The sequence below is a fragment of the Girardinichthys multiradiatus genome, chromosome 18 (assembly GCF_021462225.1).
Source record: "Girardinichthys multiradiatus isolate DD_20200921_A chromosome 18, DD_fGirMul_XY1, whole genome shotgun sequence".
NCBI classification, from domain to species: Eukaryota; Metazoa; Chordata; class Actinopteri; order Cyprinodontiformes; family Goodeidae; genus Girardinichthys; species Girardinichthys multiradiatus.
The window spans coordinates 18,726,829-18,753,186 of record NC_061810.1 but is presented as its reverse complement, the minus strand read 5'-3'; the positions used below and the strand labels follow the sequence as shown (position 1 = coordinate 18,753,186).

The 26,358-nt window shown below is 38.8% G+C and overlaps 1 protein-coding gene across 1 annotated transcript in view; it reads right to left on the bottom strand.

The window, feature by feature from the left end:
• The window catches only part of LOC124884068 (WD repeat-containing protein 49-like), a 69,376-nt gene extending 46,136 nt beyond the window's left edge, over positions 1 to 23,240 (bottom strand). The window contains exons 1-3 of the mRNA XM_047391678.1: positions 23,073 to 23,240; positions 20,396 to 20,560; positions 9,957 to 10,042 (exon numbers count right to left, since the gene is read on the bottom strand). Of these exons, the coding sequence (XP_047247634.1) occupies positions 9,957 to 10,042; positions 20,396 to 20,560; positions 23,073 to 23,240 (419 nt within the window). The remainder of the gene's footprint in view (positions 1 to 9,956; positions 10,043 to 20,395; positions 20,561 to 23,072) is intronic.
• Between the last annotated feature and the right edge of the window lie 3,118 nt (positions 23,241 to 26,358).

Sequence of the window (26,358 nt, the reverse complement as noted above, 5' to 3'; positions counted from 1 at the left end):
AAAGGTCATATCACCCTGCTTTTGGAGGCCATTCAAGACTTTATCATGCCATTATGAGTGAATCTCCATTAATCTCTGTTTTCCTTAGGTCAATGCAGCAACCCTTGTTTGCAGTTCTTTTGTAAAGATTATAGTAGCTTTATATATGTGGTGTCATTTAAGTATGTGAATTTTTGAAAGGTCAAAGAAAAAAGCTGTGGCGACCTTACCTAATTACCTTGGCATCAGTTATGTTTGCTAAAGTATTCAAAGTAAGTTTAAGCTGCCTATCTTTACACTATTGAACTAGACTGCAGGTAGGTAATAGTGTGAATAGCATTCAATCATTGTCAAACTGTCCCATTTATTTCAGTTTTGTTGTAATTTTGTCACACTTTCATGTTACCACATAATCCTCAAATTTCTACTGGAATACATGTGTGGATGTACTCTCTAAATGATGATTTAAAGTGTGCACATTTTAAATTGAAAAATCTTTCCTGATGGATAACAGTTTGTATGCAAAAAGACATCTGTAAGGCTTATGAATGCATGTATTGTTTATGCATTTGGCCCCTGGATTTGTTCATTACTGGCAATTGCAAATCAACCAGTAAGAGTTCAGCCTGAGATATAAATGTGCTGTGCCAAGAGTGGTTTTTGCAGCCTGAAGGCCATCAGATGTAAGTTGAAATATTACCCAGGTTAATTTATTAGATTCAATGCACCTTGATTTGGGAATGCTAAAAACATTGACCAACTCTTTTCATACTTGGCCAAATTCTCTCAAAGACACAGCATCCACTGTGCACAAACAGAGGTAATTGTTGTCAAAGTATTTGGATTTCTGCACTCGCAATTCCATTTGTGCAACATTTTGGCCATAAATCAAAGTTCAGATGAGCTGGTGCCTGGTTGCTTGAAAGTTATTCAGCCACAGAGAATTAAGGGATCTGAGGAAAGAGGGAAAAGCTGGGTTGTGAATGAAGGAGGTGCACAGGACCCCTGTGTACATGCACCCTGCTGTGTATATGTGTGTCAGATAGTGTCTGCGTCTGAGAAGTCAAGCAGAACCTTGCAGAGACTCTGAATATAAATGAGAAGGCTTGGTCCCAAATAAAGCAAATGTTCCTGCTGCATCTCGAGACACCAAACAAACAAATGCATGTGCGAGCACACACAAATGCACACACACACACACACACACAAAAATAAAATACACAAGCATACACATACGGTCTTCCTAAGCATGGGAGAGTCCAAACAGAACTTTAAATTGACTTTTGTCACTGGTGGCCATGATGCCACCACTGTTTTCACTTGACAATATTAATGTGTGACTTTGCGCAACATGTGCTGTGATGCGGAAACAGCAGTGCTCAAGTGCGGCCCTGAAGAAATATGGTGCCAAGTCCAATTATTGTACTATTGCTTTTAATATATTGTGGTCAGGCTGAGTGGATGTTCGAGGAAAGAATCTGAAAGAATATATATATATATATAAGCAAGCAACAAAAGTGTGGGACCAGATAAAATAAAAATACGGATTTAAGACTGATGTATTATATTGTGAAAAGCAAAAAGTAAGGTAAAATTATAAGCTGAGAGTAATGTATTACGACATTGTTTTCATTATTTTTGGAGAAGAAATGGACTTGTGATAAAATCAAACTCCTGAAAACAGTCGACCTTGGATGTTTGATTCACTGAAGCACTGATGATAATGGTTTTGTATTTTAAGACATTAGTATCACACCATCAGATAAATAGACAACATGCAAAATTTAGCTGCAAAATCTGAAGTAACCAAGCTTCCATGAAAAGGTGAACACTGATACCTCAAGTCCTTTGACGTCTTGTCCACATTAACCTAGATATATTACAAACTGAGTCTTTTTTGCCTTTCATTGCTATCGGTTAGGTGATTCTTTAGAAAGCAGTTTAGAAACTAGAGGTTTTTCAAATCTAGGACATGGAGGAACATTTTGCACATGCCAGCTCTAAAACCATCTGCTAAAAATGACAACAGTGGAGCAGTTTTTATGGGTTATTTTACATCTCTCTCGCTCTGTTTTCATTGAACTTCAAGTGAATAAGCTAAAGGCTGAGAGGAAAATGTGAAATAACAAGGCTAAGGATCTTATTTGAATTTTAACGTAGTTGTTGAAGTTGCCACCTTCTGGTGTAGCACAGGTGTGGCACAGGTTTTACAGTATTATTGGCTGGAATCTCATAGACATAGTGGATTTTTACGAAAAAGAAGGAAAAGGTATTGCTTTTAATTAAACCCAAAATAGTGTAGCTGATACCTGAGTATGTCTTCATAGAACAAGTTGTACTGGCAGTCTGCTGTGCACAGGTTAAGGAAAAATAGTGCTGTACCGCTGCTGAGCACCCCGCTAAACACACTATAAGGTTGTCAACATTCCAGGGATTGCTAGGGGCATTCACTTTTATATTCCCAAACTTGCTAAGGAGCAGTTCAGGTTGAATTGTGCTGAAAATGCTCAAAAATCAAAGGATCCAAGCAGTACTGCCTATTTTGACTACAGTGGGTCCTTAACGGTTTGATTTGCCTACTTACAGTAGGTGGATCTATAACCGTATACCAGGACCTTCATAATGTAGGATGCTTTAGCAACTGTGTCATAGTCATTCAAGCCCGATGGGCGAAAGTTACTTGAATGAGGCAGAATGTCTTCCACAGCACAAGGCAAGGCAAGGCAAGGCAAGGCAAGGCAAGGCAAGGCAAGGTAAGGTAAGGTAAGGTAAGGTAAGGGTAAGTTTATTTATATAGCGCTTTTCAGTAACGAGACACTCAAAGCGCTGTACGTATAATTACAATACAATCACAAAGAAAATAAACTAGAACCTTCTTCTAATTCAGGCTGACCAGACAGAGGTCCTGTAGAAAGGATTAAAGCTGACCCATTTATGGCTTTCAAGAAACTGCGACTGGTGATATCTGAACCTGAAGCCTTGCTGTGATTAAGCTGGAGCATAAGGGGTGGGCAATATGATGATATCAGGTTGAGAAAGATGTGTTGACAATGTGCTAAAATAGAATGCTTACAATTGCAAATTTTCTCAGCATGATAAAGTAGCTTCAATGAAGTAGGAATGAAAATGTAATTGGTTTTAAGGACTGGTAAAATAATTTGCATTTCCATGATGAAGAATTTTGAAAACACGTCATAAGTTCACTTTTATATTGTGTTTTTTTTTTTTTTTTTCATTTACGTAAATTCCTATGTTTTGCATTGCAGGTTGCTTTAGTGTGTATGCATGTTCTGTTATTGTTTGTCTTATCTATGTAGTTCCTTTTGTATTCTGTACTGCCGTTCCTCAGCTAAGAGCTTTATTTTTCTCTACCTCCGTGTTTTCCCCGCATCTCCCAGTTAATCAGGCTCACCTATTTTGCATCCAGTAATTATCCTTACTAGGATTTAGCTCCTTGACTTCATTCACTCTTTGTCAGATCTTTTCCTTCAGTAGCATTTTTACTCCTGAGGTTGTATCCAGTGTTTGCAGTTTGTGTGTGTGAACTAAGATTCCCGTGTTTTGTTTTGTTGATTTCTTGCACTAAATGTTGGACTTCACTAGTTTTACCATATTAATGATCTTGCCAAACTGCTAACACATAAGAGCCATGTTATCGTGCTGGATACACTTCTAACAAATAACTCCTACTTATTTAAAGTTATTTGTTTAGCTTTATTTCTACATCTGTTACATATACACTTCCGCTCATCATAGATTTAGACGCTTATGATAGTCTCCTATTGTCATAAACCATATTCACAAGGTGTTTATAACAAAAATCACCCAAAATCTTTCAGCGTTTAAACCACCGAGGGGGAAAAAACACTCAATAACCATTGTTTGATTGACATTTTGTGTTTAGAGATACTGCAGCAAATGAAGCCCAATTCTATCAGATGTTCAGTGATAAAACAAACTACCATATATGTAATACTGTCTGACTATACAAAAATAGCTTGCAGTTAAACAAAATGAATGAAACAGAAAAGCCTATGCATTTTCATTACTTCCCATTGTTACAAGCTAAATGGATTTCATTTAAATTGGGCATTTGATTGAGACTGAGAAGGGAAGAGGATTCAGTGGGTTTGATGCACATGTGGGTCTGTGTGTGTGTGTATGTGTGTGTGGGTGTGTGTGTGTGTGTGTGTGTGTGTGTACAGATAGAGAAATGAATGCAGCAAGCTAAACTTCTGGGATCATGATATAAAAAAGTAGAAGAGGAGTGCCAATCTGAGCTGTGGAAGAAGAATCAAATGCAGGCAGAAAGAGGAGCTGAAAACACTGACAAAGAAACTTTGAAGAAGTTTCCAAGTTCTGAAAGTAGCTCCTGAACTCTGCTTTTGTTCCAGCTACAACTTTTCATTTCCTTCCGAGCCACTTTCTCACTTCGGCTTTAAGAACGCCTCTCATCTACTTTTCCACCTTCATCTCTTACTCTATCGCTTTCAGTGCTTACCTCTGGGGTTGATCTGTCGTGGAAAGCAAGAGAAGGTCTGCAGTTGTTTTGCTCTCTGACTTGTGAAATGAATTTTGGTATTTAAACCAAAGTAATGCAATATCACAAACCAAAATGAAAAATGTTCTAGGTCAAACTGGGTGCAGAGTGTTTGATGATAATAAAAGTGGACCAGTAACTGGAGGATTGCCAGTTGTACCGCCAGAGGCTGAGAAATCTGAGAAAATAATGAACACTGAGGGGTCTGTCAAACTTTTAGAATATGCTCTCCTTGTCTGGATAAGCCTTTAAAAGTCACGCCAAATTCTTGTGTTTTCAAGATACTGATTTTCATTAAGAAACAAAACATTTAATTTTTGGTAAATCTGACAGTCCTGATTTGCTAAATGTCAGACAAGGGCAACCAGCTTGGCAAGACCCATGAAGACTAAAAATGGTTTGAAAATCAAACTTTGGATGTATGAGTTTAAAAAATGTCCACATAAGTTTAAAAAAGCTGAATAAAAAGCAGAGTGATTGGAAGAGACACGATGGTGCCATTAGCCAGAGGCAAACAGTGTCTGCATTTTAATATGTGCTGCCATGATTTTAGCCCTCTTCCCTGATTTTCCAAAAACAAGCGTGAAGCATTTCCATTTCATACCACCGAATCCATGCACTGATCAGCCGTCTGATCCTTGTGATTGTAACACCAGATAGGTTTGTCCTTATTATAATTCTATTAGGTCTTTTTTATATGCTCCGTAAGACGCCTACTACAAAAAGAACACCCAGAGAGAGCTTCACACTGATTTCTTGTTCCTTTAACTATAATGTCCTCCATTATTACTTGCACCCTTGGTAAAGAGGTGTAAAAAGCTTTAAAATGAATTTCCAATTTTTACAGAGAACATCTAACCTTCACAAAGTTCATAACCAAAACATAGCCCCTAAATTCTAGGCAGTCATGACACACCAAAAGGCAAAGTTCAAAACAGTTATAAGACATCAGCTAAAAACAAAATCTTCCACCACAATAATCTCTTACCATTTTTTCTTGTCTTTGAGAGATAGAATATTTTAAACAGATGCGATTTATAGATTAACACAGAGTGTTTATTTGCAAATCAGAAATAAAATTAAACATGTTTTTCATAGTTTTTTTATAAAAACCTGAAAAATTTGGCTGTGGGGATACTTTTCTTCAAGAGGTACTTAAAACGTGATCAGAGTTAATAGTAAGATGGAGCTAAATACAGGGTTATCTGAGTTAGAATAGAATGGTTAATGTCAAGGCATAGAATGTTGTTAGTTGAATGGCCCGGTCAAAGGCCAAAGCTAAATCTAATTAAGAATCTGAATTGAGAACCTCTAAATACAGTCTGACAGAGGTAGAACAAAAAATTTCAGTTTCTATTTGTGTTAAGGAATGCTGAGGTTTTGTACAATCAACGTGCAAGTTATTATATAAGAACAGAATGGATGACTTGCACTGACACGTAGGGCATGGAACATGGGCAGAGTGACAGGCATGGAGCAGGCAGGCACACAGTGACACAGAGTAGGATCCAATGGCAAAAAATTAAAACAAGATAGTATAAATACCGAAGCAGGGTGGAGGGATGACTGATGAACAGAAAGATCAGTTAAAATGTGGACACCTGGTGGCAGGGAGAATGCAGAGCATCCTTTAAAGGGCATTAATTATCTTGCAAGACACTGCATCTATACTAAGGAAGCAGGAAGGATTGAGGATTATCAAGTAAAAAAATCCTCTGATCAACTTATAAAAACTTCTTGTTGCATTTATTTTACTGGAATCGTTAGAGGTCCCTGGCACTGTATTTTACACTACATATTTACAGACATATACCTGATCTTATCTTTGTAGGACAAAAATACACCAGATAATAACCAAAAAGCACCAATAAATTAAGAGTTATAGTGTATTATGTGAAGGAATTCCTCCAAGCAGATGTGCAGGACTCATAAACATTTTCTAGAATCTTGTTTACTTGGTTTTTTTTATACACATGCTGATGGCAGATATTGAAAAGGAGAATTTGTCAGTGTTTTCAATAAGTAAATCCAGAAATGAAATCTAATTGTTTCTGATTTTTTGGGAATTTTTATTTATTTTTGATGTTCCTTGTCATGGACATAGAAACTTTTCACGTGCGAGGTTCATAAACTTTTAGGACACCATTTAACGGGTGCATAGTGCACATCTAAGCAGTTATTGTTTCAAGTATGACTTCTGAAAAAATATTTCTTCCCTTTCTGCCTACATGCGTAGGCAGACACTCAAAACACAGAGCTATTTCAAGCAAAGAGAGAGAAGTGCAGCGCTCGGTTTCCTTTGATAGCAACAACACTTAGTATAATCAGCAGATAACCGCTCCAAGTTATTTTTTCCATCTCACTGAAGTTTCTTTTTAAAAATTCCCTTTAATTCCTTGCCTTTGTTTATTTTTCTCATTCCATCTGTCTCTCTTATTCTACGCTCGCATTCTGCTCGTTTTCCTTCCGAGCTGTGAGCGAAGAAAAGGAGACCGCATGAAACTGTAGGCTTGCATATGTTTGGTTATGAATATCTGCACACTTTGGTGTGAATGTGAGTGAAAAAAACACTACAAGGCTGATTTATAAAGCAACTTTTTGAGGTTTTAGCAATAAAGAACCTAAGACCGCAAAGACACTCGCCTGTCACAAGTTATTGGAGGCTGAAATGCAGCACAGAGGTCATCACTTTGATGGTGAACACCAGACGTCCATTCAGAAGGTTCAACATTAGACTGGAAGAAGGAGGGTAGAGGGAAAACTGTTAACATCCTGTTGAGACAAACACAAAGAGGAGAAGATGGTGGGAGGCATGTCCAACAATGTGTCACAATCATGAAATGCAAAATAATTATTTCATTACAAAAATTAAAAGTCAATCTTTTTTGTAGGTTCTTGGCAGATTCACAGTAATAATAAAATGTGTTCATTCTAGTATGTCCTAGCCCCCTTCCTGACCGGCTTCGATGCTTTTCTCCCAAATTATCCCAAAACATACCAAGGTTCTCCACATATTGAGAGATATTGAGAACGTGAATAAAAGCAAACATCACCAAAGAGAAACTATGAAATAAAACATTAATAAAAATCCAAATAGTCATACTTTGCATGCATTAGTCCTACATTGCAACCCTCTGTTCGGAGGACTAATACCTAATATGATGTCTCCATGTCACACGCACGGAAGCCAGAAGTTGGTTTGTTGTAAAATTATTTAATTTTATCCAAATAAATTACAATTTACAACAAAAATTACCTGGGGCATTTTGTTTTATAAATGGCAAACTATATGTTAGGTGAATTTGTATGATTTTTAGTCTTATTCTGGCCAACTTCCTTAAACCTTTTTTCAAACAAACAAAAAAGAAACTGTATGTAAAACATATCACAATGGCACACTTCTGTTCATTGAGCTTGGTGGATGTAATTCACTATGTCAAACACACTGATGGGGAAACGCAGGCCGACGTCACACCGGCGGCAAACTATGCTGATATGGTGTCTTTAGCTAGTAGCTACAGGTAGCATAACTGTTACGGTAGGTCCACTATTTGTTTACATAAATAGATGGTTCCTTGACTTGTTGATTGACAAGCTAAAGTACGCTGCACTGCTCCAACTCAAAACACTGTAAAGGAAGTTTAACCTGATGTGAAACGTAAATCTGTGAATCTGTGTTTGATTATTCTATGACTTTCCTCAAGGACCTGGATGTGTGACACAAAATAACTTAATTTTGGAAAGTGAAAGTAGTCAAATATTTTCAAAGCAAATTAATTTAGTTTCAACCCATTTCTGATGGCACACGTTTCTGCGAATACATTAAGTTAGATACATCAAGACTATTATTCACTTTCATGCGTTAATAATTTGTATGTTAAGTGACAACTTTCCCAATACCAAGAAGAAAAGGGGTGTGCTCAGTGACCTGACAATTATTTGCAGGTATGTTTCTATGAATAGAGAAGAGCATTAGAAGCAGTTGTTACAGCAGCAATATCAGCAGCAGTAATAGCCTTGTTATAGTTAGTGATAGAAATATGATCTTATAAGCATTTGACTTTGGAGGTTAATACAGTTCAGTCCATTAAAGATCATGTTATAATTGAGTGCATTATTTTCTCTGCAACACGTTTAACATTTGCTTTGTGGTGTTGGAAGACAGTAGTTGTAATGAGCATTAATGCTCCCCTATTACAACAACTGAAGAGGGTTGTGCAAGGGTCATGCATATGCACACTGTAATATTCACCTTCTCAGGAGGCCATTCAGCAAACCTGCAAAGAGTTCTCCTTTAAAAAAAAAACTTGCGTTTTGCTCTTATAACAGCACTTCTGCCTTTAGTTGCTGTGCAGTATAAGAAAAAAAAATGATGATGGATATTTCAACCTGCGGGATATCGTTTGGGCAGCAAAGGGCAATGGGAGTTTGAATTAGACCCCATGCTGTAGACGGCTGTGTGTCTTCAACTGGGAGCCAGGTTTATGTGAAGTAGCAGGAAATTAAATGAGTGATGAAACTCATAATGACACTATTTTCTTTTACTGCTGCTGATCTGTCGCCTCTGCTCTTTTTACCACTGTGACACCCCTGAGAGGATGTAATTGTGAGTGAGGGAGCAAGGAAGGGCAGGGGAGATTGCTCATGATGCGGGGGCCTAGATTTGTTTACACGGTCATATTACGAGGAATTTGGTTTCCTCTTGAGACAGAACAGCAAGTTCAAACTACGGTAAAGACGTCTTTTAAGGTTACATTAAACATTTGGTTAAGGTTAAACTTAGAAATGTGCATGTGCATTCCATAAAATAAACCCGCTGTAAGTCATCGTGAGGTCCTCTGAAGTCATGGAAGTAGAGCGGCGTGTGCGCTGGTTTGTGCATGTGCGGAGATGGGAGGGAGAGACAGAAAGAGTGGAAGTCATATGACTTAATGATAGCGCACCGCTGAGTCCAGCTCACTGGGTGTGAAATGATGATGATGATGAAGAGCAGATGTGATGTGGGTATACAAAGGAGGCGCACACAGACATCCGCTCAAATCCGAGGCAGCAATAGTAAAGCGAATGTGAGAGCCCTATAGCGTTCTGACTTGTTAGGGTCCAGATGTCTGGTTGGCTCTGAGTTGTTGGCAGGCAGACGCAGCAGGAAAGAACAGACCGAAACACACACACACACACTACCTCGTTCTTCTATTTCTGTAAGGACAACTGCTGATCAGGCTGCCGCTAAAAATAATGCAAAAGCTCTAACCAGGACCCTATATTAAGCCTTTACCTTTAAACTGCTCTAAATGTGCAAATTTCTAAGGTAATTTAAATTGCTAGGTCAATAGAAGACACACAAAGAGATTTTTTAATGTTTGTCAGGACTGTAAAATGTTGTTGATGTCCTATCTACAAAAGCTAACAACTAAAGATATACACACAGCTGCAGTACCTTTTCCAGCCTATCACCAGTAGGCTTCTGCTCAGCAACAAGACCTGCGAGATGTTCACAGGCGACCCAGCCATTGAAGTCCCGCACTTGAATAACAGATAGACTAATTGTTTACAGCCCAGTCACAACCAAATGAGACAAAATTCAAAACTGGTTGGCAGAAGAGACCATCTGCTAAAATTGTTGCCTGGATAATTTGCATAAAATCTTAGGTAACTTAATAAAATTACAGCTTTATTATAAACACATATCTACAGTGCAGGTCAGAAGTTTACATCAACTTATCCTTGTCAGAGTTTGAGGTTGTGAAGAACCAAAGCGGCAACAAGACATCGGCAGGTGCATGGTGGATGGATACATTTAATAAAACTAGGACTAAACTTACAGAATAATGAGGGCTGACTCAGGAAGGATAACAGGCGAACGGAAGAACAGCATAACAGGAGAATAAAGAGACGACTCGACAACAAGGGAACAGAAAACACTGACCTAAACACAACAGGAATCAGGTGATTGCAATCAAACAAACACAAAACAGGTGCGTAATATGACAATCCTGCAAATTAAAGTCATAATTGGTGCTTTGATTTGTTCTTTTTGTTTCAGGATACTAGTTCAAAAATCTCAAAAAAACAGCAACTGGTTGCTTAAGTCTGTCCTATGCTAACTAGTTGTTTCTAAGTTTCACCCAGCTAGTTGTTGAATTTAGTTGAAGAATTTGGAGGTACTCCTCTCTCATCATCATCTCATCCACGTGCAATGCACCAGCACCACTGACAGCAATTCAGACAACAAGCATGGCATTACCAGCACCATGTTTTGCCGTTAGAACTGTGCTCTTAGGTTTGAAAGCCTGACCTGTTCCGTTTTTTCTGACATGATTTTTATCATTGTTGCCAAACAGCCCAACCATATGTCTCCTCTGACCGTAAACCTTTGCCCAGAAGACGTTTGGCATATCCATATTGGCAACTGCAAAATTTCAGTTAAACCTGACTATGCCTGTTTTGGAGCAGACACTTGTGGTGCATGTTTTTCTCACTTCATGTTGATGTTAAACATAATTTACCATGAACAGGGAAGTTGGTTTTCCAGCATCTTCCATTTTATGATCGGCTTAAGTCTTGGTAGTTCCTGGATTGTATATAAATTTTAAAAGACAACCAGATTGTCAACAACAGTTGGTTGTTCTACAAGAAAATGACTCCAAACACACCTCAAAACTCGTTTGGGAATTGACAAAGTTGGTTGACATTAGGTATCTGGAACAGTCTACAGCTGAACCCTATTGAAAATATATGTACGTTGTTGTCTCTGTCTCATTAAACTATAAAGCTAAAATGATCCCTAAAAGCCAATGCTCCATCTAACCTCTCCTGAAGTGCCTTGAGGACATCAAAATATAGATGGCATGGAGTAATAACGAGAAAACAAATGTAATTTTATTCAGTCCTAACAATAACTCAGACACCCCTGTTCCAGACATTGGTGATCTGGAACCATATGTTAAGCAACTGGTTACAAATATTGTTGTAACCATGGATTCGGGTTTTACGTTTAACAAACAGGTCAGCAGTGTTTTGTAGAAAAGTTTCTTTCAGTTGCATCAGGTTGCCAAACTGAAACCAGTCTCATCTAAACATAAGACCTGAAGATTATAATTCATGCTTCTATCACAATTCTTCTAGATTATTGCAATTCATGTTGGGATTAGTCAGGCCTTTCTTTCCTTTAACTTGTTCAGTATGCTGGTGCTTGTCTTTTAACACAAACATTTCTCTCTTGTTCTGTCATCTCTCTATTCGCTGCCTGTGTGCCAAATAATTGTTTCTAAAATTATTCTCTTGCTTTAAATGCCTTAATGGTCCTGCTCTTCTGTGCCTCTCTGATGTGCTCTTGCCTTACTTTTCACCATAGGCCCTTAGATAGGCTGACCAACTTCTGTTGGTTGTACCAAAACCTAGGCTGAAGCTCAGAGATTTAGCCTGTTTTGGTTTTTGCTTCAAAATTATAGAACAAGTTGCTATGAAATATTAGCCAGTCAGTCGAGTTAGTCAAGTTTATTTATATAGCGTTTTCAGTAACAGGGCACTCAAGGCGCTGTACATACGGAAAAACATTACAATGATACAGAAAATTAAACAACAGAGGTAATAAAAAAAATTTTTTAAATAAAAATAAAATAAAGAGAATAGAATGATGGATAAGGAAATGAAAGGAAAATTGGACTGAAACGTAACTAATAATGTTTAGATGGCACAGTCAAAGGCCACCCTAAACAAATAGGTTTTTAATCTTGATTTAAAGCAACTTAGGGTTTCAGCGCTTTTACAGTTTTCTGGCAGTTTATTCCAGATTAGTGGAGCATAAGAACTAAAAGCTGCTTCTCCATGTTTGGTTCTGGTTCTGGGTATGCAGAGTAGATTTGAGCCAGAAGACCTGAGAAGTCTGGGTGGTTGATACACTGACAACAAGTCTGTAATGTATTTTGGTGCTGAGCCATTCAGTGATTTATAGACGAACAGAAGTATTTTAAAGTCTATTCTCTGAGCTACAGGGAGCCAGTGTAGGGACTTTAGAACCGGGGTGATGTGCTCCACTTTCTTAGTTCTAGTAAGAACACGGGCAGCAGCTTTCTGGATCAACTGCAGCTGTCTGATCCACTTTTTAGGCAGACCTGTGAAGACACGGTTGCAGTAATCAATTCTACCAAAGATGAACCCATGAATTAGTTTTTTAAGGTCCTGCTGAGACATTAGTCCTTTAATTCTGGAGATGTTCTTAAAGTGATAGTTACTGTCTTTATGTGCCTCTGAAGGTTCAGGTCTGAGTCCATCACTACACCCAGATTTCCAGCCTGATTGGTGGTTTCTAGCTGTATTAACTGAAGCTGTGTGCTAACTTTTAAACGCTCTTCCTTTGGTCCAAAGATTATTACTTCAGTTTTGTTTTGATTCAGCTGAAGAAAATTTTGGCCCATCCATGTATTGATTTCTTCTAAGCATTTATCCAGCGCTTGAATGGGTTCATAGTCACCTGGTGACATCATAACGTATAGCTGTGTGTCGTCTGCATAGTTATGATAATTTACGTTGTTTATTAAAATCTGAGTTAGGGGGAGCATATAGATATTGAATAGGAGGGGCCCTAAGATGTACCCTTTTGGGAACGCCACATGTGATTTTTGTGGTCTTTGATGTAAAGTTGCCTACTGACACAAAAAAGTCCCTGTCCTTCAAGTAGGATTGAGACCAATTGAGTCCTGTACCAGAAAGGCTGACCCAGTTTGCCAGGCGCTCTAATAAAATGGGGTGATCAACAGTGTTGAATGCTGCACTAAGGTCCAATAATACCAGCACTGTGGTTTTTCCACAGTCTGCATTTATACGGATCTAATTGAACACCTTGACAAGGGCAGTCTCTGTACTGTGGTGAGCAGGAAGCCTGACTGGAAGACATCGAAGTGGCTGGTCGTTGTTAGGAAGTTGTTTAACTGTTGAAACACAGCTTTTTCAATAATCTTACTGATGAAGGGGACGTTTGAGATTGGCCTGTAGTTCTGTAGCAGCAACTTCTCCAAGTTGTTATTTTTCAATAGAGGTTTCATAATTGCTGTTTTTAGGGCCTGGGTGAAAACACCTGACAGAAGGGACACGTTTATTATTTGTGTTAAATCAGATGTTATGACAGGCAAAGCTTTCTTAAGGAAAGCTGTGGGTAAAAGATTGAGACAGCAGGAAGAAGAACTTAGTTGCTGTACGACTTCTTCTAAGTTTTTGTATTTCATTTGGTGAAATTGGGTAATTGTGTCAAAATCAGTTCTAGTTGGAGACAGCATTGGTACTGGAGTGGATGTGGATGTGCTGACTGCCTCTCTGATCTTTTGGGTTTTTTCAGTAAAGAATTTAGCAAATTCATTGCAGGCCCTGGTAGAGTGGAGTTCAGATGCTACAGTTACAGGAGGGTTTGTTAACCTGTCGACCGTGGCAAATAATGCACGAGCATTGTTTATGTTTTTGCTGATGATCTCAGAAAAGAAAGATTCCCTTGCATTTTTCAGTTGTAGGTTATATATGTAGAGTCTCTCTTTATATATAATATAGTGAACCTGGAGTCCAGTCTTTCGCTACCTGCGTTCAGCTTTTTGACACTCCTTTTTTTGGCTTTTGACTGGTGGAGCACTTCTCCATGGTGACTTTTTCTTCCCAGAAACGACCTTCACTTTAATTGGAGCAACTGAATCAATGATGTCTGAGATTTTAGAATGAAAGTTATCTACCAGCTCATCTACAGTGTTACAGGGCAAAGTGGAGGTAGAAGAGTAAATCTGGTTAAAGGTTTCAGCAGCACCATCCTTAAAGATGCGTTTTCTTATCATGTCATTTGGCAAACTGAGTCATTTAAGATGATGCTTTCAAAAATAACAGAAAAGTGGTCAGATAGAGCAACATCAGTTACAGACACCTTGGAAATGTTTAGACCCTTAGTGATGATCAAGTCCAAAATATGTCCCTGTTTGTGCGTTTGCTGTTTAACATGTTGAGTCAAACCAAAATTTCTAAGAGTGTCACATAGATCTATTGGACTTCTGTCTTCAGGATTGTCCATGTGAATGTTGAAGTCTCCCACAATAATTAAACAGTCGTAATCAACAGATATCACAGATGAAAGCTCATTAAAATCACTGATAAAGTTTGTTTTGGACTTAGGAGGCCTGTAAATATTCAAGAACATTGTTCGGACCGGGCTCTTTACCTGGAGAGCCAAATATTCAAAAGAGTCAAATTTGCCCAGAAATACTTTTTTACACTCTAATAAATCTTTAAACAAAGTGGCCACCCCTCCACCTTTTCTTTGCTGTCTGCTCTCACAAAGAAAATTGTAGTTCGGAGGCGACGCCTCTATCAGAATGGGAGCTTCATTAAATTCATGTAACCATGCTTCTGTTAAAAACGTAACATCAAGATCGTGGTCAGTAATGAAGTCATTGATTAAAAATGATTTTCCTGACAGAGATCTAATGTTCAATGAGGCCAGTTTATATGACTTAGTTGTTGATATTAACTCTGTGTCTGGTTATACCTGACATTTTATGGCTTTTTTTGATTGTTTATTATTGTCTCTTATCCTTTTGGGTTTGTTCTTTCTGTCACATATAAGCACAGAGATTTTACAACTATCTCCTATTAGGGGCCCAGGTTTTTCCTGGACATGCTCATTTCTGATAGAGTTACCACTGGGGCCCAGACTGTATCACAGAGAAGTGATTTGAAGGTCCTGATTAGTAGGAGATAGATTTGTAGGTGGTGGAGCTCTGCGGCATTTGGAAGATGTTGGTTTAGTAGCAGGGCCTCGGCCACGGGGGTGTTGAATGGAGAAGAGGTCAGGGCCATTTGGGTCCCGATCTTAAGAACTCCTTTCATGTTATCAGAATCCAGTAAAGCAAAAAGCGGGCTCAGTGGGGAGATGGGAGAGTTCTGTGCGGTCTGGGTCATGGTCTGGGGTGAGGGGGGTTTACTGGGGGTGTCGGTCTGGGTTTGGGTTTTGGGGGAGGGGGGTATAACGGGGGGTTCATCTCTCCTGTGGATTTCGATGGGGAGACCTTTTGTGATGACCTCTCTTTCTCAGCCAACTGGCCGATTATTTCTGCTGGAGCTGTTGGAGGCAGCGTTATCATTGTTGTTGATACTCCATGTTCTCTGCTGAAGGTCGAAGCTGCTGGCGGATTATTTACTGAATAGAAGACATTAGTTGTGAGACATCTGGGTCCTGGCTTGTTCAAACAGAAACCATCTTGCTTGAAGAGTTGTCTTTTTTCCCAAAAAATATTAAAGTTGTTGTTGAAGTTCAGAGGTGTGGTGGCACATGTTTTTTTCAACCACTTATTAATCATCAGAAGTCTCGAAAAAATCTCATCACAGAAAATCGGTGCAAAGGGTCCGCTGAGAAACACCTTGATATTAAGACCTCCAACAAAAGTCAGAAGATGAGTGAAATCCTCCTTCAATCCTTCAGATTTTTTCTTAGCCACGTCATCCATGGCTCCACAGTGTATAATAAGGTTTTCTAGAGATGGGCGCTTTTCTGTGATTGCAAGTATATTCTCTGAGATATCAGAGACCACGTTACTGGTACCAATCATAACTTCTGTGCTTTTCTTGTTGCAGAAGTTTTTAATCCCATCCACAGCTGTGTTGCCCACTATTAGGGTTCTTGGTCTGGTGGAGCGCTTTTTCTCTGGCAGCTTAGGAGAAGACTGTTTAGAATGAAGGTTGTTCTCAAACCTTTTATTGATCTCAGAAGATGGATCATTTTCCTGGTTTTCATTCTGTGGGCAAATCTGTTTTGGAGGGGAACTCCATTATTTCCAGCTGTCTCACTCCTATCAGTTGTTGTGACAGCAGCTCGCTGTTGAAGTCTCATTTTCCCAGGGGAAACGGAGGCATTTCTCTGTAATTCTGGCAATTCTAATTTATTTAATTGCTGAGATCTTCCAGTGAGTCGTCCACCTTGATTTTTGGGCATGCCCCTAAAACATGCCAGGGGGGTCTGCCGGTAAGTTTATTCTCAGTGTTCTGTTTGCCGGCTGAGTTGTTGAGCTGGCTGTCACTGTTTGGGATCACAGGCAGAGTTGAATCATCACTGTACCCCACATTCACTTCTAGTCGAAGGATTTTCATCTCCAAAACAGTCAATTTACAGTGAAAGGAAGTGGAGCTGCTCATAATTTTAATAAATGATGAAAATAGACTAAAGTTTGGTAAGACCATTCTTCAATGCAATAATCCACAGTGAAAGCTCAGTTGGTGTCTCTCACTGTCTTGCAACAACTTTACATGATGACGCAGTTTGCGCCCGTGTTTATGGCATTTCACAAAGGAACACTGATTGGCTCAATGGGAACACTGTAATTAAAAGGTCAGAATTGTAAATTCTGACTGGTATTAACAGCTACGCCATGGGCTCAGTGTTGATGAAAATTGGAGAGAAGAAGCTTTTTGTTGCTAATTGGCCCAAGGGGTGCCAGCTCTTTTGCAGACAATGACATAAGGACTTGTTTCAAATGGCAGCATGAGTGTATCCGACACCACACGCACATGCGCACAATACAGACGGCGGCGTTCTTACAAGAGCTCATGGGGTCAGAGCTGATGTGGTTGATTATATTGATTAATTGCAAAATGCATAATTATTCTATTTATTTGTTAAGACTGGAGTCATTATGCAGAGCTGCAATCTGTAAAACAATTGTCAGAGCACTTGTCGTTAATACCAAACAAATTGAAGATGCAAAGAAGAACAAAGAAATATGCAAAATGTGATTTTGCACAAAGGACTCACACGTTCACACAGAAGTAAATGGAAAGTATATCACGGATATATTGCTGAGACAACAAAAGGCTGCTGTTTAGTTCATTCAGTGGCCAGTTGAAATTTTCTTTTTTTTTTTAAAAAAAGGTTTAATTTGATGTGGACTGTAAAATGATGGAAATGCTTTTCAGCGCTTTTCTGTATTACGCACCAACTTGGTGGCATAACAAGAGCGCAAAAGAACACACTTAGGAAAATAGTATCTACTGCTGACAAGGTGCTGGGCATTAGTTTGGATAACTTAGAACATATCTATAAACAGAGATCTCTTAACAAAGCAAAGAGTGTTCTTGCTGATCAAAAGCTTTCACTCTTTACTCCTTTAAAACTCTCAGGTAGAAGGCACTGCTATGCGCCCTTTCAAGAAACAGGTCAAAGCAGTTCTTCATACAGGACGTAATTAGTTGCTCAAAAAAAATGTGTAATATGTTTAAAAATTTTCTGAACGGAATTGTCTGAAGAGACCTATGTGAAATTGGATAACCGTAGTTCAGTATTGGCTAGTATGCTCAAAAGCCATAAGCATAAAGAATGTTATTGTCAATAATTCTTAAGAGTTGCTGTAAAGTATGTTTGGATGGAGACTGTGTTTTATTTGTTAATTTTTGTTTGGTTGTTTATTTGTTTGTTTGTTTATGGCCAGTGTCATGTGTTCATTCACTGAGCAGAAATTACAAGGTGGAACAATAAAATATATTTTCTATCTTGGACTCGATTAAATAGGAAGTTTAGTATTTTTGAAGAAATGTATAACCCATATTAATATAATAGCACAGAGATAACTAAGATTCTCATGAATATTTTGCATACAATTACTGCCTGAAGTCTTGAATATGTGAACATCAGTTTCGTCGTTAGTAACAGTTTGCAAGGCAGTTGATGGATATGGCTGTAGCTCATATCTTGTATTATGATTGTGTTTACAGTTTGTCTCAAAAAGTTCAAATACAGCAGTGCAACATAGTGCAGACCTAGTTATTTTTTTTTTCTAGCAAATTCTTAATGGTTTCTTTTATAGGATTATGTGATTCACTCTTCATCTGAACGTCTCTACAGGTCCTTCTCAAAATATTAGCATATTGTGATAAAGTTCATTATTTTCCATAATGTAATGATGAAAATTTAACATTCATATATTTTAGATTCATTGCACACTAACTGAAATATTTCAGGTCTTTTATTGTCTTAATACGGATGATTTTGGCATACAGCTCATGAAAACCCCAAATTCCTATCTCACAAAATTAGCATATTTCATCCGACCAATAAAAGAAAAGTGTTTTTAATACAAAAAACGTCAACCTTCAAATAATCATGTACAGTTATGCACTCAATACTTGGTCGGGAATCCTTTTGCAGAAATGACTGCTTCAATGCGGCGTGGCATGGAGGCAATCAGCCTGTGGCACTGCTGAGGTCATATGGAGGCACAGGATGCTTCGATAGCGGCCTTTAGCTCATCCAGAGTGTTGGGTCTTGAGTCTCTCAACGTTCTCTTCACAATATCCCACAGATTCTCTATGGGGTTCAGGTCAGGAGAGTTGGCAGGCCAATTGAGCACAGTGATACCATGCACCAGCAGGTGCCAGGTCGTGCTGAAAAATGAAATCTTCATCTCCATAAAGCTTTTCAGCAGATGGAAGCATGAAGTGCTCCAAAATCTCCTGATAGCTAGCTGCATTGACCCTGCCCTTGATAAAACACAGTGGACCAACACCAGCAGCTGACACGGCACCCCAGACCATCACTGACTGTGGGTACTTGACACTGGACGTCTGGCATTTTGGCATTTCCTTCTCCCCAGTCTTCCTCCAGACTCTGGCACCTTGATTTCCGAATGACATGCAGAATTTGCTTTCATCCGAAAAAAGTACTTTGGACCACTGAGCAACAGTCCAGTGCTGCTTCTCTGTAGCCCAGGTCAGGCGCTTCTGCCGCTGTTTCTGGTTCAAAAGTGGCTTGACCTGGGGAATGCGGCACCTGTAGCCCATTTCCTGCACACGCCTGTGCACGGTGGCTCTGGATGTTTCTACTCCAGACTCAGTCCACTGCTTCCGCAGGTCCCCCAAGGTCTGGAATCGGCCCTTCTCCACAATCTTCCTCAGGGTCCGGTCACCTCTTCTCGTTGTGCAGCTTTTTCTGCCACACTTTTTCCTTCCCACAGACTTCCCACTGAGGTGCCTTGATACAGCATTCTGGGAACAGCCTATTCGTTCAGAAATTTCTTTCTTTGTCTTACCCTCTTGCTTGAGGGTGTCAATAGTGGCCTTCTGGACAGCAGTCAGGTCGGCAGTCTTACCCATGATTGGGGTTTTGAGTGATGAACCAGGCTGGGAGTTTTAAAGGCCTCAGGAATCTTTTGCAGGTGTTTAGAGTTAACTCGTTGATTCAGATGATTAGGTTCATAGCTCGTTTAGAGACACTTTTAATGATATGCTAATTTTGTGAGATAGGAATTGTGGGTTTTCATGAGCTGTATGCCAAAATCATCCGTATTAAGACAATAAAAGACCTGAAATATTTCAGTTAGTGTGCAATGAATCTAAAATATATGAATGTTAAATTTTCATCATTACATTGTGGAAAATGATGAACTTTATCACAATATGCTAATATTTTGAGAAGGACCTGTATATTCAGAATTCCCTATTTATTTATCTGCTGTCTATACCCGCTTGCTCTTATAGGGTCAGGGGGTAGCTGGCACCTATATTCATCGGACGTTGGACGAGGGGTCACCAGTCCATAACAGAGACACACAGGACAAATAACCATGCACATACCTAAGAACAGTTTAAAGTGATCAAAAAATCTAACATATTTTTGGACTGTGGAAGGTCCAGGCCAGGAGCTCTTGCTGCAAGGTCAACAGTGCTAACAACTGCACCGTGCCGCCCACTTTCAGAATCATAAAGAGAAAAACGTAAATTGTGAATGCCATTTTCTCTCTGGAGTGACTATAAATTCTTAATTTTTCAAATTTGTACTTTCTGTTTCGGTGTACATTACTGTGTGTGTGTGTGTGTGTAAGAGAGAGAGAGAAACAGAGATAGAGAGAGTTCACCTACTTTGACCTGTCCATCGGTGCCTGCAGTAAACAGCTGGGTTTGCGTACTGTCCAAGCTCATGGTGGAGATCCCCATGTTGTCATGGCAACGACTGAACAGTATGACTTTTTGACCTGTGTCAGCCTGCCAGCAGATCACAGAGGAGGCAGAGTCACTGCTGACTACCTGCAGAGAAGGGCTGGGCATCAAACATCAACAGAGAGATGTCATTTATTTAAGATTAAAGACTTCACTAGGACTAGTTGTACTAACAAATGCTGCTGCTGAGAGGGAACAAAAATCAGGACAAAAATCACATTTACATGCATGCTTTAAAACACATATTCCTAATAAATTAATGTGATGATTCAGTGTTGGACTGGTCCAATTATACACAGGAAACAGTGTGTATCATTAATAAAGCAGCGAAAAAACAAGTGTGAATGCATTGAGTGCATTTTGTTTAATCTTGGATGCTGGAAATTCATAAATAAATAAGTCACAATAAACATGTTTTAAATTCAGTAGTAATTTTCATGTGCTTATAATCCAGAATATTACCTATTTGCCATTATGTTCTTCATAGAGTAGCAGAAGCCTAATAAGCTGATATTAGCTGGTTAATTAGTCATGCTGCTTGCTCCAGAGTGACTGCAGACGGCTACTTAGTAGGCATGCTGTTTGTAATTTGCGAACTGAAATTTTAAAAACATGGCACTTCTTTAGTTTTCACAGTATGTATGCCCATGTTTTGTTTTTTACAAACTTTATCTTTCTTTCTTGGAAGCAAGGGAAAAGTGTAGAAACCTTATTTTAGCCAGCTGACCAGCGGTGCGCAGCAACAGATCGGAAAAATGTCCAGTGCTGCATTACTGTATGCTTGAAACAACCATAAAAACTGCACCTTCTCTAACAACTCATGAAAAAGCTTTTAAACTGTAGGAACAGTATGGTGGAACATTAAATGGGTTGGAAAGGTCACTGTAAACCATGAATTTCTTTGAAATCAAGTTATTGTATAGTTTGACAACCTTTTGAACATGTTGCTACATTGTTTTAATCTATAAAATGAAGATAAATGTATTGTTATTGGCTTGCATTGCTAATCGGGTTGCAACAAGATTTGTGATATTAAAACAACCCTGTATTTCTCATCAAAGTAAAGTCTGCTGTATATGAACTCGATAATTTTGCACTCAGACATTTGTTAAAAAGCAGTTTTAGATTTACAAAACTTTTGTCCAAATCTTTTTTTATTTTTGTAATATAAACATCTCAGAGTAGACAAACATATATTATGTAGACCATTCAAATCTGAACTAATATAATCTACATTAATTATAGATTCTTTGAAACCATTTTACTCTATTTGTGAAAACAATAAAATTGCTTAAATATTGTTTTCGATTTCACCAACGAACTGTTGCTGAGATTGAACAAAAATCAGGAAAAAAAAATCAAAGCAAAACATTTTCCTTCTATTTTAGCTAATTCTGTGAATGGTTGGAACACTCACCTGAAAAAATAAGCATTTATTGTCCTCAAAAGTTAAAATTTCAACCAATCAGTTTTTATGAGGCCTTTTTTTGTGAAAACAAAAAGCTGGATTCTTAGTTTAGTATAGTTAAATCCTGTCTGGTTCTCATATACCCAATACTGTTAACCATCTCATCTCGTGAGCTGGATGTGTCTTTACAACCCTAATTGCTAGTAGTTTATTTGCCTGGTCACTGAGCACAATTTGCCACAGGAGCAGAGTTACATTAGGTGTGATGTCATTCCCAGATATTGCATCTGAGTTCAAAAGCAATCGATAGGGAGGATCATTTAGAAACATACCAGTTAAACAGACTGTTATAGAGCACACAGGTAACAGGGTGTTTGTGGCTGCTGGTTCTTCTCTTCTCCTCTCTTGTCTCCAGCAGGAGAAGCTGGCGGTTGAATGCGAGCAGAAGTTGCTTATGCTCCTCTTGAAGAAACATGAGTGTGTGTGTGTGTGTGTCCTTTTGCGTCTCAGGGAAGACGCCAGCCAGACGGTGTGCGCACATTTGACTGGACACCTCCCATAAGCACACCACCTGGGCAGGTGATATTGTAAAACAGTCTTTATGTTCATGGTTTTATTGGTATGAGCATAAAAGATTGAAATGCAGTCAAATTTTAAGGCCCAACTAAAAATCACCGCAACAATTTCAGCATCAATAAAATAATTAATACGCCAATACAGTCATTGTCAGTTGGAGTTATGTCTTCAGCTGCCTCCTGTGCTAAATGTTAGTGAGGGGAACTCTTTCTGTCTGATTTCTTTATGGTGCAAAACAAGACGACTGCTGCTGTTTCAGGAACTCCTCCAGAGAAAATCGGAGGTAAAGCCTTCAGAGTTTTTTGCTCTGGTAGATGGTGTTTGAGCAAAGGGCAGATGGAGCATAAATCACCTCTAAAATATTCATTCTCTTCAGAGAAACCAAAGAGTAGGCAAGCATGCAGACTGTTACTACAACGAGAAGAGAAAACGAACAGGCACCAACATCCTCCCTGCATCAGACAGAGCAAGGGGAATGTCTGAGCTCAGAGAATTTTCTGTTCCCGTCATTGGTAGCACAGTGAAAACCAGAAGCTCATCTCTCTGAGCAACCTAATGGACTAAATGAAATCAGTATTTATAATGCAGTGCTGTTAATCTTTAAATTAGTCCCACCTTGTCTTTGGAGTAGCTGATCAGTTGCTGTTTGGTTTTCATGAAATTAACTGCGGTGACAGGGCTCGAGTGCCCGATGAGCGCATACACTGGCTTAGAGGTCACATAGGGGTTCCACAGTAAGACGTGGTGATCCACACCTGCTGTAGCTGCAATCAATGCCAGCATTCTGTGATAACAAGAATAACCTCCCCCACCCTCCTCCCTCATGCAAAACCCATTTACTGTTCAATGAGGCATTTGACAGTTTTAATTTAGATTGATTGATAATTATGGTGACGACCAGGTGCAAAATAAAGTGAAACAATTTTTATTTGTAAAGGCAAAACAAAATGTAGAAATTGTCATCTATAAATTTTACTCTTCGAAGTGTTGCTTTTTGCTACACCGTTAACAGTGAAGAGCAAATTTTCACCAGTAGTTACCACCTGAGTGAATTGAGCTAATGAAACCCTGTGGACTTCAGAGTCCATCAAAATCACCTCTTACAAAAGTTCCTAAAACAAAGAAAGCTCAAGGTAGATCAAGGAAAACAAAAGATTGGATCCACAATGAAGCACATGATTTATAAAGCCAATACATGACAAATAATAATATGAAAGAAGTACAACTGGTACATTTACAGCTACTCTGGATGTCATTTAACATACATTCTGCAGTGCAGCTTTTCCCTCATGTGGTCAAGATACCTCTTGACCCTTTTCACCTTTTTTATGTTACACAAGCAAGCAAAAAGTAGCATATTTAGTGAAGTAGAGATTGTAAATCATACATTATCAACTTTTTAAATGACTGAAATGTGTGGCATGTATATGCCTTTTGCGGTATTTCTTGACTAACTGAATTACAGTTTTGGAGTCTTGCCTCACTTTCTCAGTTAGATTTAGATTCTCACTAGGACTAGGACATTCTCCAACATTAATATCTTTTCATCGAAATCATACCATTGGGTGTATGTTTAGGGTAGCTGCCCTGTTTGAAGGTGAACTTGCACCTTCACCTCCATCTCAAATCTTTTGCTGTGTCTATCAGATATCCCCTCAATACTTCCACATTTAGGTCCATTCATTGTACCATCAACTATAACCAGCTTCCCTGTCCCTGCTCGGGAAAAGCGTATCCATAGCATAATTCTGCCACAACCGAGCGTCACTGTAGGGGAGTTCAGGGTGATGTGCAGCGATAATTCTCCTAAACACATAGCAAGTAAGCCAGAAAGTTTCACTTTGGATTCATCTTACTGGGCACTTTCTTCAACACATTTATTGCATCCACTACATGGCTTGTGACAAACTGCAAACAGGACTTCTCATGGTTTTCTTTCAGCAATGGCTTTCTTCATTACACTTCATACATAAAGGCCAGAATTGTGGAGTGCACGCCTAATAGTTGTGCTGTCTGCAGATTCTCCCTGAGGATCTGTGGATTTCAGCAGCTCCTCCAGCACTACCATGGGGCTCTTGGCTGCTTCTTTGATTCATGTTTTCCTTGACTAGGCTGTCAGTTTAGGTTGACCACCATGTCTTTGTATGTTTGCAGTTGTGTCATTCTATTGGCATTTTCAGAGATGCTTTAAATACTGTTCATAATTCTCTCTTTTGAATTAATTATTAATATACATCCACAGATTACACTCTGTAAAATGTCCTACAGAAAAAAGCAAACAAGAAATTAAGTAGAGAAGTTGTGTACAGGACACCTGAAACACCCCTAAAATCATTTACAGTCCTCAATAAACACAATAACTTGACAACAGCTTTTGTAACCCAAAGAAACATAATGCATGTTAATGACGGTTGGAGTCATACATTTTGGTCAGACAGACTAGGCTGCGCAAGTCAACACGCAGCTCAACAGACTTTGCAGCTCTGACATCATCCAGAATTATAAAACCTGTGGAAAACACACTTTCATTGCCATTTCCAGCGTGTCTCGCAGGACGACGCAACAGAGGCGCATATCTAGAGAGACAAAAGCTCGCAGGCGAACTTTTTCTCCACACGGACATTCCCGAAAGAGATTTGGGGCAATCAGCTGCTAGTGGCTAAAGGGGCGTGGCCTCACCGTTTTACCAGCTGATCGCTGCAATCGAGATATCAGCACACCAGGAGGACTTCTCTTTCCAAGTTAACCCAAATTGCACCTTTTGCCCATAAAACCGCTGGTTTCATCGTCATAGACACTCAATGCGCATATATTTTTCTTTTATTATTATTGTTTGGTAGTCATTTTTATTCCCTTTGTGTAGAATAGTGCTTGTTAGTTAAGTGAAGGTTTTTGGACTAGAATAATGGTATATCAGAATTATTTGGCTTCAATAAATCTTCAGACATATAATTAAGAGAAGCGTTTGTGTTAATTTCATGCAAGAGAGATTTATCCGTCAAAACAAGGTCAAAGTTCCCCCACCTTCGGTGAAACGGTTGAATAAACAGTGACATTTAGTGGTTTTGGCTAATAATTTATCAATTATTAGTGATGAATTACTAATTGTAATTATTAAGAACTTTGAGCCCATAACCACAACACCAGAGGACATCTCTGATTGCTATTTGTAAGTAATGATTTTTGGTTAAGAAATTATTTTCCTGAATTATGATTTTTAATTATACTTTTTGATAAATATTAATTAATCAATCATCATAATCCTTACAGTGACTGAGGAAATCTGAAATATGATATAAAAGGAAGACTACAGAATATACATTAGATGAGCCGTATGAACTGGGCTCATGCTGATGGGGTGACATTTAACTTTTTTGAAATAACTCATGTGTATAGTACTACATAGTAACACAGTAATGTAAATGCAAAATATCCCACTTACATATCCAGTTAGCCCTTTTAAAACACCTTTGTCAGAAGTGGGATCCTGCAGCCTTTTTGAGTATTTGTGTTTAGAGATTTTGATGTTTTCTTTTTAGGTTTTGGGAGCAAAAACATACATGCTCTATATTGTTTTAAGAAAATTATCTGGGCTAAAACATTTTTAACAAAACTTGACAATTTAAAAATGTCACCTGGAGCCTGTGGTAGACAAACAAGGCAGAAGAAAGACGTTTAGTGTCTCCCTTTGTATTTCTTTTCCATAGAATCCTTGGCTGGAGCTTCTTTGCTTATTTTGTCTCTTTTGGCTCTTATTTTGTCTTATATCTTAACTCACAGCCGCTGAAGGAGATGGCCACTCATACTGAGCCACAGTTACCACATGGGGGGCATGGTTGCTGCAAGGTCAATGAATCATTGCAGTCAGATCCTTAGATAACTTTTACCAATGAGCAATGAA